Here is a 15,394-nt window from a genome sequence, read left to right on the forward strand (position 1 = left end):
CATAAAAATATCACAAAGGTATTTGAGTTTTAATTGTTTAGTACAATTTTCTATATCAAAATTACTTAGTGCATTAGGATTCATATTGATTATTTTTTAGAAAATTTTTATTTCAGCTCCGGCTTTCTTCTCCATTGCTGAATTATGTCTGCTTTTTTCCAATTTTTATCGCCTTCTTTCTTGTCCCTTACTGCATTTGCAATACCAGCTGCTCCACTGGTTAGAGAACCAATAATTGCCAGATATCATAATGTTACCAATAATAAAAGCAGAAATCCTCCTTCACGTTTTGTTAGTCCTGAACCTTCTTTCTTTTTTGTCAGGTATTTGACAATTTTTTTCACAACAGTTGTACCTACGGTGATGAGCAAATTACCTCAGTTTCTTTGTCACTTTTTCTTCTTTGTACATTACTTAAAAATTATCAATACTATTCAACTGTTCATTACTGAGCTTAATTTTAATAGATTTCGATTTATTTTTAGCACGAGGTAAGAAAGTATTATCAGTGCTGAAGTTATTCATTTATATAGACAACATTTTCACAAGGATTAATATTTTTGTCGTCCAACCATTATCATCTAGATATAAGCCCATACTCATTTACTTTCTCCATACATTATTCCTCTAACTTCTGTTGCAGCTAATTTTTCTCCAATTGATGCATGAGAAGTATAGATTCTTTTTTGCAGCTAAATTAAGTCGTTTATATTCTTCATGCCTTTTCTCTAAATCTTTTTATCTCTATATGCAGTAACCAGTTTTTTGCAAGCTGCATCTAGTGAATTTATTCTTTGATCTCCTGTAGCTAATCTTTCATCTAATTTTCTCCATGGGTCACAAAATGTATAACCAGGTAGATGCATTTCAAAAGGTAATTTATTAATTAATAAGTCAACTCATCCTTTTCATAATTTTTGCCTTGCCAGAATGTGTATGATAGGTTATTCAAAAATCTAATCAAATATGGAATTCCTATTGGATTGCTGATAATATAATCACTTAAGTTATTTCTTAACATTTGTGTTATTCCCACTTTTTCATTACATTAATTTTTATTTCCAGCTAATTCTTCTCCATGAATAACTACTAATCTATCGATTAAATCTCTAACATCATTCATTCAAATATATTAACTTCTTTTTCTATAGATATTTTCTTAAATCTTCACCTTTTTTGCATCTGAAACATCTGTACTTGCAAGTGGTTGCCTTAATTTTGGAAAATAATCTCCACCAATTGCTTTTATCAAGGTTATGTATTTTCTACATTTACTTGATCTTATTTTATTTGGATTATTATCAGAATATAATATTCCTAAACTGAATAATATACCTGTATAATTTCATAAATCGACAGCATCAAATTTTTTACCCACAACATCTATAGTTATCTTTGTTTTAGGTAACAGATTCATTAATCCATCTGTATGTGCATATTCTATACCACCAACAGGTATCTGCCGCCAAGTTTACATGTAAATTACCAACGTATTTAAACATACCAACAGTTTTCAATCCAAAAACTTTATCTTCACCATGGTTAATATACTTGAACGTTCTTTCACTTATATTTGTTTTCTACTTTCACATTCAGCTTGAGCTATCTTTTTCCTATCTTTACTCTCTTATTCATACTTCTTCTTGTATTCATATTTCTTCTTGTATTTCTGGTTCATTTAATGTATAGTCATGCAAAGCAGAATGCTAATCAGACCATTTGTACTTTGGACTTACATATCCTGGTACACCTCAAATCCATCTAAATGTCTGTGATGGTATGGAACCATTTGTTTTCCAATCTTTCTATTTCCTTCAATAGCTCCAGTAAAGTATCACCTAAACTTTCGATTCCTTCTTTAGCTTTTTCAATTGCATTAATAACAGGTTGATCTTTTTTTTCATATTCTGTTCTTGGTTGTTTTTTTTCCAAACTTGAATCATTCTTTCAATACTTAAGTTTCTTTTCTATTTGGACTAGCTTTTTATCAACCTCTTTGTCAAATTTCGAAAACATATACTAAGGATAAAAAACATTAATGAAATTTATTTTTATGTATGGATTTATAAAAATTAGTAAGATAATGCTTTCTGATTTTACTCTTATCAAAAAAAAAATTACCACCACATGTATCTGGCCCACATTTAGCTTCTTCACTAGCCCATGGACAATTATTATAATGCTGCCCATTTTTTTTTCGTATTCTTACGTAGTCAAGAGATTCTTTAAATTCTTTTTTATGTTCATGTAAAATACGCTCAGCAGCGTTTCCTTCGGCACAAAGAGAGCAGCTGGAGATTACGTCTACAAACATATCCACAGTGCGAAATGTCACGCAACAGTGTCTGAGAATTGTCTTATGTCATCCATTTCAAACGGGAGCCAAAAGCTCTGTGATTTTGTTGCAAAAGCGTATGTATAGACAATAAATGTCTCTCAACTCTATATATACAAAATCGCTCTATCGTCTGCAAACACTGGCTAGATACACAAAAGAATTTGTGTACTAATGTGTTCAAGGCCTTAGCGTCATCCAATGAAGTTAGCGTCCTCTGGTTGGAAATTGCATAGAGACAGAATTTAACAAAGCAGAACTTGAAAAGCTGTATATAGAATCCAGGAGCCATGTTTTGCTGCGATAATTAATTTTATTTAAAGATATTGCTGCTTTTTTAAAATGATAAATTCGCAGAGATAATAAAGGCAATCCCTTAGGTGGCGCACAAATGTACATCTGTGCTCCGAGATGAAGCATGTTTGAAAGTATGAAAATGGCGAGAAGATGTTGTTATGTTTATAATGGACCTTGTATGTTTAATATTTGAGTTTTGTGTAAACGTCTGTTAATTGGTATTTTCAAGCCTGGAATATATCTGTTTCATTTTGGGCATGTTCTTCTTAAACTGTGAGAACCTGACCAAGTTCAAAACGGCGTCATAATGTTCGACGCTTTTAGAAGGGCATTTCTCTATTTCTTTGATAGAGGAGAGGAGCTAGTAAACAGAGCGACGAAAAGGTGAGTTATAACTTTGCATTATTTTCACTTTAACAGGTATATTTATATGGGGGACATCAGTCGTATCTCGTCACGATTTTAGTGTAATGTCGCATTTTTTTGCAGACCAGTACGGGGAAGGCAACAACGCGGAGATATTTTGATCTCATTTACCTATTTTTGTTCACATATATGATGTCGCGGAAGGTTTCATTAACAGAAGCGTTGATGTTTTGGAAAACACCTCTTAGGTATGAACCCGTAGGCTACTAGTTTGAGGATTGGGAGACATTACTTTTTCGATGTATTTTAATGGTTCCGTAAGCAGTGTTATCCACATTTTAGCCATTGTCGATGGTGCTGATTGCCCTGAGAATAAAGTACTGTCATTTGTTGCATTGCTGTCTTCACCATAATTCCTTTGGTATTCCACCAACAAAAACATGGTTGAAATTGTTCTATTGTGTGTGACTCCAGTGTAAGTGACAGTGCTGAACGATGTTCTGTATTGTTTCAGTTGAACTTTTATATCTGTGGCCCTTAGTTAACAAATAACAAAAATAAAACCTCTTGCCCTATTTAATAGTAATTGGTGGTCTACCACTATTCAAAACCACAATGAAGGTCTAGTGATTTGTAGAGAAGTTGTCCTGTCTCATTTACTTTGAACTGTTGTAAGTAATTGGAGAAAAAATTATGTGTGGGTTTTAGTATAACTGATGAATATTGACAGTTTGCAAAATTTATGTGAAATCTACCAGTTTGTGCTCACAGTCTCAACACTGTTTTGTGACAGATATTTTTGTGTGTTAACAATATCTTTTGTTTATTAGTATTAGGAATACGTAGGCAGAGGCTTCCCCGTCAGTAGCTAAGTAGAGGGTCGATAAACGTTTGTGTTCATTGTTCAGTTTTTTTGTACTCGCATTCAAAAAATGCTACTGAAACTTATCCATATTGGGATGCAATTTAGTTCCACGACTGCTTCCTTGTAGTGTAAAACATTGATGCCCCGTCATATTTTGACGAGGTAATGGTAGTAGACCCTCTCTGAACTCTTGGCTATGGCGACAGTGATCTGTAATATAGCTTGCAGTCTAAGTTAGGTTAGGTGATTTGTGAGCTGGTAAAGCCAATGAATGTGAGTGCAAAATAAAGGTTGTGGTAACCGGTTATCTGTAGCATAGCCTGATGTGTATATTCACTCCATATTTAATCAACTTTTGGTTATAGTAACTAAAACTGCAAGGCTAATTCTGAAAACATGTATTATTGAACGATCTTGGTGCGTATAATGTACATTTATCATACATAATATACAAAAAACAGAAGCAGGGGCCAATATGTTAATTTTCTCTGTATTTGATTCATAAATATTGAAAATTCGCAGATAGTGTAGTGGGACATAAAATTTTCGATTCATTAGTCTACTTCATATGTGAATATTGTTGGATGTGCATCTTGGAGATTGCATATGATATGGTTAATGCTGCTTTCCATGTTGTATATCAACAATTTAACAGAAACCTCTAGGTGTACATTTGTACAGTGTACTTACTAGGTTAGGTTCTTTGAAGAGCCAACTGCAAATCTGCAGCCACCTTCGCCCGTCAGTGTGTTGATGAGGTTCTGGGAGATGTCTCTGAACCAATTACCAATGCTGCTGGAATTGTTGTTCCCCTCTCTACAGGTGCCCCTCCGCCACTAGCCAGTGCCATGGTTGATAAACATGGAACAGCCACTTAGGATCGTAGGAGGGTACTGCAACATCTCGAGCGACATCCTTCTGAGACAACTCTCCTCACTTTTAAGAGGCTTCGCACTAAGGCTTGCTGTCCGCAGCTCGTGGTCGTGCGGTAGCGTTCTCGCTTCCCACGCCCGGGTTCCCGGGTTCGATTCCCGGCGGGGTCAGGGATTTTATCTGCCTCATGATGACTGGGTGTTGTGTGCTGTCCTTAGGTTAGTTAGGTTTAAGTAGTTCTAAGTTCTAGGGGACTGATGACCATAGATGTTAAGTCCCATAGTGCTCAGAGCCATTTGAACTAAGGCTTGCTCTCTAATTAAACACATTAAGAAGGTATGGTGGAGCCCCTCCACATGCACACCAACTTGGTGACCATCTCAACTGATCTACTATCACTCTGCATTTGTTAGTTACTAATAGAGGACTTCATTGGATGTGGGGCTGTGATTTTATCCATCCTTCTGGATAAGATTATCCACTAACACAGTTGCATTGAGTAGGTAGATGGTGAACGAAAAACGAACAAATGATAGCGGTTTCAAGGGTAGAGGGGGATAAAATGCGAAGGCAAGTTCCAAGGCAAAAAAAAAAAAAAAAAAAAAAAAAAAAAAAAAAAAAAAAAAAAAAAAAAAAAAAACCTCTGCAATAGTCCGGACTGCTTAGTAAGAGCAGTAGTGGATTTCTTGCTGCCCATATCAGACCATGCAAGGGTAGGTTTCGTTTGTAGTTTGTGGGTATCATGCAAGAAGATACTGTGTCATAGCCACCTGCTCATCATAAGGTGGTCAGTCCGATTCTGTACTGCAGAACAGTGTTTCGCTGCGAGAGCTGTGTGAGCCCCCTGCTGCGCTGCATCGGTGGTGACTGGATGTGGGGGAAGGCCCAGGCCATTCATTGTTATCTCGTAGACATGCCATGTAGCCAAGTACCCGGAGCTGTACAGTCGCATAATGGCAGGGTTCTTCTTCGGTGTGTCTGCTGCTCTGCGTTACTCCACCGGCTGCTTCGTGAGGGAGTAGCGGCAGGTGCCATCTCTTCTTCTGTGGTGTATGTGCAGAGGTTGTGTGTGAGCTGCACATTTAATTGCTGCAGCTGGTGGAAGGCCTCCTCCTCCTCCTCCGCAGACAAGGCGGCCTTTAGAGCTGCTCTCTACACTTTTGTGGCGACTTTGAAGGCCACTGTCGCTTTCTCTGCTGCGGCCGTCAGCATGACCTTGTGGCACCTGCTGTGTCAGCATCAATGGCTTGTCCCCCACACCAGTCTCAATAGCGCAGTATTCCGACCGCCTATGGGCAGTGGTAGCTGCCTTCTCGCCTCTCAGTTCCATTGTCATATGGTGGCGCTTATGGCACCAATGTCACTTTGTCTTCATTTGCAGCTTGTCTTCAACACAGCCCTCAACAGCGAAGGCCAGACAGCTATGCCAGTTCTCCACATGTGGCCCACCACAGTGAGTACAAGTTGGCGCCTTGTCTCGTTTCTGTTGCAGGTGCGAGTGTCGTGCATGCCAGTGCACTTGACGCCCTGCAGTAAGTTGTGGTAGTATTTGTCCACAAGCCCCTCCGCTTGGCACCTAAAGCACTGGGGCTCATCATCCATGATAAGGGGGAGAGCTTTGGCAGTCACAGGAAAGCCGAAGAACTTCCTTAGCCCGAAGAAGTCACCACCATCTGCTGCAGTTTGCACTATGATGATCTTCTTATTCTGCCAGTTGTGTCCCAAAATCTGGCACGTAACAGCTCCTCTTCGACCGTCTCTTGGTGCATATCCAAGACAGTCCCCTGAGGAGAGCCTGGGACAGCTTCTCGCGCTGTTTTGGCATCGTCATTTTCTTCATAGTAGGTGGATCAATGATGTAGGTGGCCAACCCGCCCAAGACTGCACGGAGGTTGACGGTGCTTGTTGCCTGCAGCTACATGATGTCGCCTGAGTCGATAGAGTCTACATGAACTTCGTCTGTGCTGCAGTCAGCCATAACATCATACAGCTCTGTCCACAACCCTCTGTTGCACTGAACATGCAGAGAGGGGACAAAGGGGACAACCGCATGAGGCTCTCATGCTTCTGTTCCGCATATATTGTGGGTTGTTCTGTCAGAAGCTTCTTCTCACACCCAAACCTCCAGATGTCAAGACACTCAGATTGGTACCAAACATTGTGAGTGGTTACTATGAAGATCGCTGGTAGGCGAGCTGGTAGAGTGTTAAATAGTTGTATTGAAGTTCCTGAGTTCAAAACCCACTGATGGCGATTTTTTAAACATTTTATGCGTGAAATTGTGATATCAGAGAAAAATTTTCTGACGTGTAGAATGACATTTTAGAGTTTGTAGCAATGTTCTTTTGGCCATCTGCTTTTGCCATTGGTTGAAAGTAGCAAACCCATAGAGTACATTTGTATAGGTAGGTGTGGTGTTATCTATACAAATGTACACTACAGGTTTGCTACTTTCAACTAATGCAGTGAAAGCAGACTGTGAAAAGGAAATTGCTACAAACTCCGAAATGTCGTTTTACGTGCCACAAAAATGTTCTCCCATACTACAGTTTCACACGTAAACTGTTACAAAAAGTTGACATCAGGGGTTTCGATCTGTGAACCTTTAGAATGACAATCTGATGCTCTAACAGCTCATCTACCGGATATCTTCCCACTCATAACTTACAGATAGGCTTTCCTTATACTCCGTAGTTCTGGTGTTACTTTCAGTTACCATTTACACATGTTCTTTCGACAACAGCACACAGCGGAAACTAAATTGGTGTTTTGGTTGATACTCTGTCTACACACAAAGTTTGGTACCAATCTGACATCTAGAGGTTTGGGTGTCAGCATCTACTTTCTTCTTCTGGCTGTTTCTACGCATGCTGTGGCATGAGAACATGACAGTTTTACTGTGTTGTAATAACGACACATGACAATTCACTTTTTGTCATGCCACAGCTTGAGCGCAGCATCAAAGCTCATCTTCTGGCCAAGCTCGGATATTGCACAGCACCAGTGATGTGCACACTTCCCGTGCTTGAGCACAACCTTCTCTTGAGCGCAACCGTGTGAGCCTTTTCCTTTGTGGTGGTATTTGTGCCAGTGCATCGGTTCTTGCTCAACATCTTGCAGTCCACTTTGTGACAGCACCAGCATCCTGTTCGTGCATGCCAACCTTTCAGATGCATAAACGACTAGAAGTAGAAGACATACAGCTCAATATTCTTTACCCCACCCTCCCTAAATCATGCAGACTTATGTAATGAACCTGTCACTGGTTGGGGCCCGCATCAGGCTCTTGATTCCTCACTCGATATGACCTCATGCCCTGATTCAACTCATAAACAGATCATCCAACATCTGAATGTTAGTCAAAGATTTCGTCTACTCAAAGATTCCATCTACTCCGGGTCTTCAGCCATATTTCCTGGAAAATATTTTCCCTTTGCAATGGCAAGGTAGTATCATTGTTCCAATTTTTAAACTTGACAAAAACTGTACATCCATTTACAGCCACCACACACTAGCTTCACCAACATGTTCTGGAAACTGCATGAAAGGATGGTAGCCCAATGATTATTCTGGATCCTTGAATTGCAGGGCCTTTTGATCACCCATCAGTGTGTGTTTTGGGAGGGACGATCCACAACTGGTCATGTGGCTAGCTTGGAACAGGAAGTAGATGGGCTTTTTCTAAACACCAGCACCTCATTGCAGTAGTTTTTGATGCACCTCATTGCAGCCGTTTTTGATGTGCATAAGTCTGACAACACTTCTTGGTGCCATCACATTACTTATTCTCCATGACTGGGGCTTTCAAGGCTCCTTAGTGACTTTGTCAGTTTTTATTCCACTGGTTATTTTGGGTTTGCATTGGTACATCACTCAACTCCCCATAGGTCCACGAGAGTGGTGTTCTGCAAGGCTCTGCGCTGTGAGTGTTATGCTCTTCATTGCCATCAGTGGGCCATTGACTTCCATCAAATTGTTGGTCACCACTGCACTGTTTCTCAGTGACATTTATGTTTGGTATATCTCCCAATCTGTAACCAGAGCTGGATGCCAGCTCCAAGGTGCCATCTGTAAGGCCTCGCTTGGATCCTTTTGCACGGCTTCCAAGCTAAGTGCTGTCTTCTTTCTTGCCCATTCCTCTTTGACTAGACTATGGTTTTCAGATTTATGGCTGAGTAACACAACCTACTTTAAAATTATTGGATCCAGTCCGTCACCGTGAAGTAAGATTGGCACTGGCACCTTCTGGACAAGATCCAGTACATCATCATGAAGTGACACTGGCCACTGAGGCCTTCTGGACAAGTCATAGGCAGTCTCCTTGCTGAAGTGGGGATTTTCCCTCTTCAATTCCAACAAAGTCTAGCTCACTTTAGCAGTCTCGATTCAACAGTTTCCTGATAATCAAGCTTACCGTTCTTTTTGTGTATGAGGGGCATGACCAATTACCACTTGCCCTCAGCTGGGATCATCAGAATGTGCTTCTTGTGTTTATTTTCCTGCACTCCAGGCCACAAATTAGCACTGACTTATTTCAAGGACCTGAAGTTTGTTGCCCACATGACCTTTTGGTATCAGCTTCTTTCAGTTCTTCAGGAGTAGCAGGTTACTATTATCATTTACATTGGTGACTCTAAAATCATGGACAGGCCAGGATATGCCTTTATATTTCTTGTGGCCAGGAACAACTTTCGTTGCCATTAATGTACAGTGTTTCTGTGGTGGAGTTGATAGCCCTTAACAGAGTCCTACATTTTATGAAACAGATCTCTCTCAATTACATGTTAATTTGTGGTGAATCAATGAGCAGCCTCCAGGCTATTGACTTGTGTTACTCTTGTTGCTCTTTGATGCTCCTGACTTTCTGTCTGATCTTTGGTGTACTGCCTGCTCAATTGTCTCTCTCTGGGTCGCAAGTCACATAGATATCCCAAGGAATGAACTAGCTTACTTTTGGCTAGAGAAGCAATTATTTGCAGAACATTCACTTTGATGATCCAAAGCATAGTTTTGTAGTTGCGAATAAGACCTCTCCTCACGTGGAAATGGAGCATTGTCTGGTGGGCTATTGCCCCTCAAATAAACACCACGCTGTCAAGGAGACTACTGCTGTGTGGTGCCCTAGCTTCTGTTCATCCCAGGAGGAATACGACTTCGTGCCCACATTGATTATAACAGATTAACCTTAGTTTTATTTTATGCAATAGACTTCCTGCACATTATGGTTGCATAGCCTTATACATAATAGGTCACATCCTAGTGGAGTGCTCCTTTCTTCTGGCTGTCCATATTAGTCATGATATTCCAGATTCTTCACCTGTAATATTGATAGACAGCTCATGGTCGGTTGGAAATACACCGAAGAGCCAAAGAAAGTGGTACACCTGCTTAATATCGTTTAGAGCCCCTGGGAGCGTGCAGAAGTGCCGCAGTACTACGTGGCACAGATTTGACTAATTTCTGAAGTAGTGCTGGAGGGAATTGGCAGCATGAATCCTGCAGGGCTGCCCATAAATCTGTAAGAGTATGAGGGGGTGGAGATCTCTTCTGAACAGCACGTTGTAAGGCTTCCCAGATATGCTCAATAATGTTCATGTCTGGGGAGTTTGGTGGGCAGCGGAAGTGTTCAAACTCAGAACAGTGTTCCTGGAGCCATTCTGTAGCAATTGTGGACGTGTGGGATGTCGCATTGTCCTTCTGGAATTGCCCAAGTCCTTCGGGATGCACAATGGACATGAATGGATGCAGGTGATCAGATAGGATGCTTATGTACATGTCACCTGTCAGTCATGTCTAGATGCATCAGGGGTCCCATATCACTCCAACTGCCCATGCCCCGCAGAGCCTCCACCATCTTGAACAGTCCCCTGCGGACATGCAGGGTCCATGGATTCATGAGGTTGTCTCCATACCCATACACGTCCGTCCACTCGCTACAATTTTACATGTGACTTGTCCGACTAGGCTCAACAATCCAATGTCTGTGTTGACGGGCCCAGGCGAGGCATAAAGCTTTGTGTTGTGCAGTCGTCAAGGGTACACAAGTGGGTCTTTGGCTCCGAAAGCCCATATCGATGATGTTTCATTGAATGGTTCACACGGTGGCACTTGTTGATGGTCCAGCATTGAAATCTGCAGCAATTTGTGAAAGAGTTGCTCTTCTGTCATGTTGAACGATTCTCTTCAGTCTTCATTAGTCCCACTTGTGCAGGATATTTTTGTGGCCACAGTGAAGCTGGAGATTTCCTGATACTCACGGTACACTTGTGAAATGGACGTATGATAAAATCCTTTCTCGGCGGATTTTTCCTGGTTCGATACATATAGAATGAAGGGACTGATGATCTCGCAGTGTGGACTCTTTTAACTCCAACAACCAACCGACCTTTTTTGTGGTAGGGGGATCCACTCCCCCATAACAGAGGCCCAGGACTGGAACCCTACGCAGTTCGTACAGTGTCTGTGCTCAGAACTCTGACTTGACCCAATATTGCCTCCTGTCAGGGGTGTTCGTACATGCTCCGTGGTTGTACCATATTGTTGAATTTGTCTCAACCTTTCCTTTTGACTGAAAGACTCTGTTGGCCCCACAGATTTTTAATGCCTGCTGCTGGCCATCATTGATGCATTTCTGGTTTCGGAAGTTCTATACATTGATGGTACTATGGTCCATGGATGAACCGGTTTTGCCTCCACACATGCAAGTTGCAGTGAACTACACTCCCCACCAAACAGATGCAGTGTATCCACTGCAGAATTTGTGGTCTTAATGATCAGTCTTGCACTGACAAGCATTCTTAATCAGCCATGTGTCCCTGAATAGTCTTCAGGCTATCAACCAGTGCTGTGCTAAATACCCACTGGTTCTACATCTATATCTACATTTATACTCCGCAAGCCATCTAATGGTGTGTGACGGAGGGCACTTTACGTGCCACTGTCATTACCTTCCTTTCCTGTCCCACTTGCGTATGGTTCGTGGGAAGAACGACTGCTGGAAAGCCTCCATGCGCACTCGAATCTCTCTTATTTTACATTCGTGATCTCCTCGGGAGGTATAAGTAGGGGGAAGCAATATATTCGATACCTCATCCAGAAACACACCCTCTCGAAACCTGGACAGCAAGCTACACCACGATGCTGAGCGCCTCTCTTGAAGAGTCTGCCACTTGAGTTTGCTAAACATCTCCATAACGCTATCACGCTTACCAAATAACCCTGTGACGAAACATGCCGCTCTTCTTTGAACCTTCTCTATCTCCTCTGTCAACCCAACCTGGTACGGATCCCACACTGATGAGCAATACTCAGGAATAGGTCGAACAAGTGTTTTGCAAGCCACCTCCTTTGCTGATGGACTACATTTTCTAAGGACTCTCCCAATGAATCTCAACCTGGCACCCGCCTTACCAACAATTAATTTTATATGATCATTCCACTTCAAATCGTTCCGCAAGCATACTCCCAGATATTTTACAGAAGTAACTGCTACCAGTGTTTGTTCCGCTATCATATAATCATACAATAAGGGACCCTTCTTTCTATGTATTCGCAGTACATTACATTTGTCTGTGTTAAGGGTCAGTTGCTACTCCCTGCACCAAGTGCCTATCCGCTGCAGATCTTCCTTCATTTCGCTGCTATTTTCTAATGCTGCAACTTCTCTGTATACTACAGCATCATCCCCACTTCACCGCGACCTCGGAGATGCTGTGTCCCATTGCTCGTGTGCCGACTATAATATCAAATTCGGACTCACTTAAATCTTGATAAACTGCCATTGTAGCAGCAGTAACTGATCCAACAACTGTGCCAGACACTTTTTGTCTTCTATAGGCTTTGATCACTTCGGGGCCATATTCTGCCTGTTTACATGTCTCAGCATTTGAATATGCATGCCTATACCAGTTTCTTTGCCACTTTCTCCGTCAAAGTGGTATTTATTCCCAGCAATAACATTTTACACTTTCAAGGCGAACACAGGGTAGCTGGTGTTTTGGGTGTCTCCTGCTGCCTGCTCATTCTGGGGAAGCGGCATGGAACTTCCGACACTATCTACTAGCTCATTTATATATATTATGAAAAGCAATGGTCCCATAACACTCCCCTGTGGTACGCCAGAGGTTACTTTAACGTCTGTACATGTCTCTCCTTTGAGAACAACATGCTGTGTTCTGTTTGCTAAAAACTCTTCAATCCAGCCACACAGCTGGTCTGATATTCCATAGGCTCTTACTTTGTTTATCAGGCGACAGTGCGGAACTGTATCGAACGCCTTCCGGAAGTCAAGGAAAATAGCATCTACCTGGGAGCCTGTATCTAATATTTTCTGGGTCTCATGAACAAATAAAGCGAGTTGGGTCTCACACGATCGTTGTTTCCGGAATCCATGTTGATTCCGACAGAGTAGATCCTTGGTTTCCAGAAATGACACGATATGCGAGCAAAAAACATGTTCTAAAATTCTACAACAGATTGATGTCAGAGATATAGGCCTATAGTTTTGCGCATCTGCTCGACGACCCTTCTTGAAAACTGGGACTACCTGTGCTCTTTTCCAATCATTTGGAACCTTCCCGTTCCTGTAGAGACTTGCGGTACACGGCTGCTAGAAGGGGGGCAAGTTCTTTTTCGTACTCTGTGTAGAATCGAATTGGTATCCCGTCAGGTCCAGTGGCTGTGACTATCCGGAATTTTCTGTCTGGTCTCCAGCATACTGTACAGTTGGTGATCTTAGTCTGGACCCTAGGTCATGTTGGGATCCCAAGGAACAAATATGCTGAAAGCTGGCCAAATTGGTTACAAGGATGCTGACATTGGATCCGGACCTTCAGTTGATTCTTCGCTGTCAATTGTTGGATATTAGGGGCACGGATTGGTGTGCACTGGGTTCTGAGAACAAACTGTGAGCAATAAAGGGAACAATGACCATGTTGTAGTCTTCCCTTCGTGCCTCTCACAGGGATGTAATATTCTGTCGACTTCACGTTGGCCACACTTGGCTGCCACATGACCATATTCTGTGATGGGGGGATCCAACCCACAGTCAGTGTAGTGGCTGTTTGATGGTGGCTCACATCCTGAAAACCTACACTTACACTACCTCTTACTTCCTCTGACTTTTGTCAGATGGTGCTTTTGGTGAAGACCCTGCGTGGACTAGGTTCACAATTTTGGCCTTGATTTCTAGTTCCACTCCTGGCGCTGACTTCACTTTCCATTATGATTTTATTGTCCCCATTGTTGGGTTTGACCTGCGCCATCTTTTTCCAAATTTTACAGAAGTGCTTGTTGTGCACGGAATGTGGTCCACTGTGGTATATGCTCAGCCTCTGTGACCTTTCAACATTTCAGCCTTCCTTCCATTTGTAGTATGCCTGAAATCCAGCATGGTAATCATCCCATTGTGGGTGGGTCATCAAGAACCTGCATGATCGTGGCCTGATGAGTATGCAGGGATTGCACTGCAGTTGGTGCCTGCACTGCACACTCCCCATGTGTGCCATGGAGTATGTGCCTGTCGTGTGTGGGGCACAGGGACTCCTGGCAACATATTACTGGCCAGTTAGCCATAGCTGTTGCTGGGTGGCATCCATGGGGAGAGCCCCTGTTTGGAGTGGGTGATGCCCTGACAGATAGTTCGCACATGAAGTGATTAAAATTTCTCCTGCTGGTGGTCATGTGGTCCCAGCAGACTTATTATGGAAAGGCCTCATACAATGCAACAAAGTACAATCCCAACATGTTCCCTTCCCTTGCTAGACTCTTGATATGGAAAGGCCTCGTGCAGTGCAACAAGGTACAATCTCAACATGTTCTCTTTCCTTGTTACACCATGAGAGGAATGCAGGACTAGATTACGAGGAGCAAAATCCTCCCCCCCCCCCCCCCCCCCAATTCCTGGTCCATACTAGGACCGACAGGACACCTTTTTTGCCACAAAGCCTGTATTTTTTGTGGAAAACATTGAGGACAAATACGGTGAAGCTAAGATGAAGACTGGTTCCCTCCTGATGAAAACTTCATCCCCTGCCCAGTCACAGGTGCTGCTCTTTTGTGAAAAGTTGGGTAACATCCTGGTGACTGTCACACCCCACAAGAGTCTCAGTATGGTCCAGAGCATCATCTTTCACCGTGATCTTCTGCAATCTGACAATGAGATGCACTCCAAGTTGAGGTGACAGGATGTGCAATTCGTCTGTCGTGTCTGTAGGGTACCAAGGGAAAACAGAGTTGCCACCGGAGTCTCCGTCTTGGCTTTTGAGAGTGATATGTTGCCTGAGAAGGTTAAGATGAGGTCTACTGGTGTGATGTAAAACCCTGTGTTCCTCCTCCTATGAGATGCTTCAGGCATATGAAGTTCAGACATATGTCTTCCTGTTGAACTGCTACCACTGCGTGCAGGGATTGTGGACGTCCATTGCATGTGATTGTTCCTTGCGCACCAGCCCCTGTCTGTGTAATCTGCTGCGAGCCCCACTCCCCTTGTTCACCAGATTGCTCCGTTTTTAAACGTGAGAAGAAAATCCAGTTGTAGGACCCTGGACAAGTTCACATATCAAGAGTCCAGAAAAAAGAATGAGTGTCTTAATCCCGGACAAATGACACGATCTTACACTGTAGCTGCAATGTTGTTGCCTTCTCTGCCGATTGTACCT

The 15,394-nt window shown here is 42.4% G+C and overlaps 1 protein-coding gene across 3 annotated transcripts in view; it reads left to right on the plus strand.

Annotated features, from left to right (window-relative positions):
- Positions 1–2,413: 2,413 nt before the first annotated feature.
- Positions 2,414–15,394, plus strand: part of LOC126262716 (sentrin-specific protease 1-like) — a 160,717-nt gene continuing 147,736 nt past the window's right edge. Inside the window, exons 1-2 of one of the 3 annotated variants that reach the window (XM_049959504.1) lie at positions 2,414–3,016; positions 3,122–3,246. In XM_049959504.1, coding sequence (XP_049815461.1) covers positions 3,188–3,246 — 59 coding nt within the window. In that variant the 5' untranslated portion in view covers positions 2,414–3,016; positions 3,122–3,187. The remainder of the gene's footprint in view (positions 3,017–3,121; positions 3,247–15,394) is intronic. The other 2 variants (XM_049959503.1, XM_049959505.1) reach the window with 2 other exon arrangements.

Source organism: Schistocerca nitens, chromosome 6 (assembly GCF_023898315.1).
Source record: "Schistocerca nitens isolate TAMUIC-IGC-003100 chromosome 6, iqSchNite1.1, whole genome shotgun sequence".
Lineage (NCBI taxonomy): Eukaryota > Metazoa > Arthropoda > Insecta > Orthoptera > Acrididae > Schistocerca > Schistocerca nitens.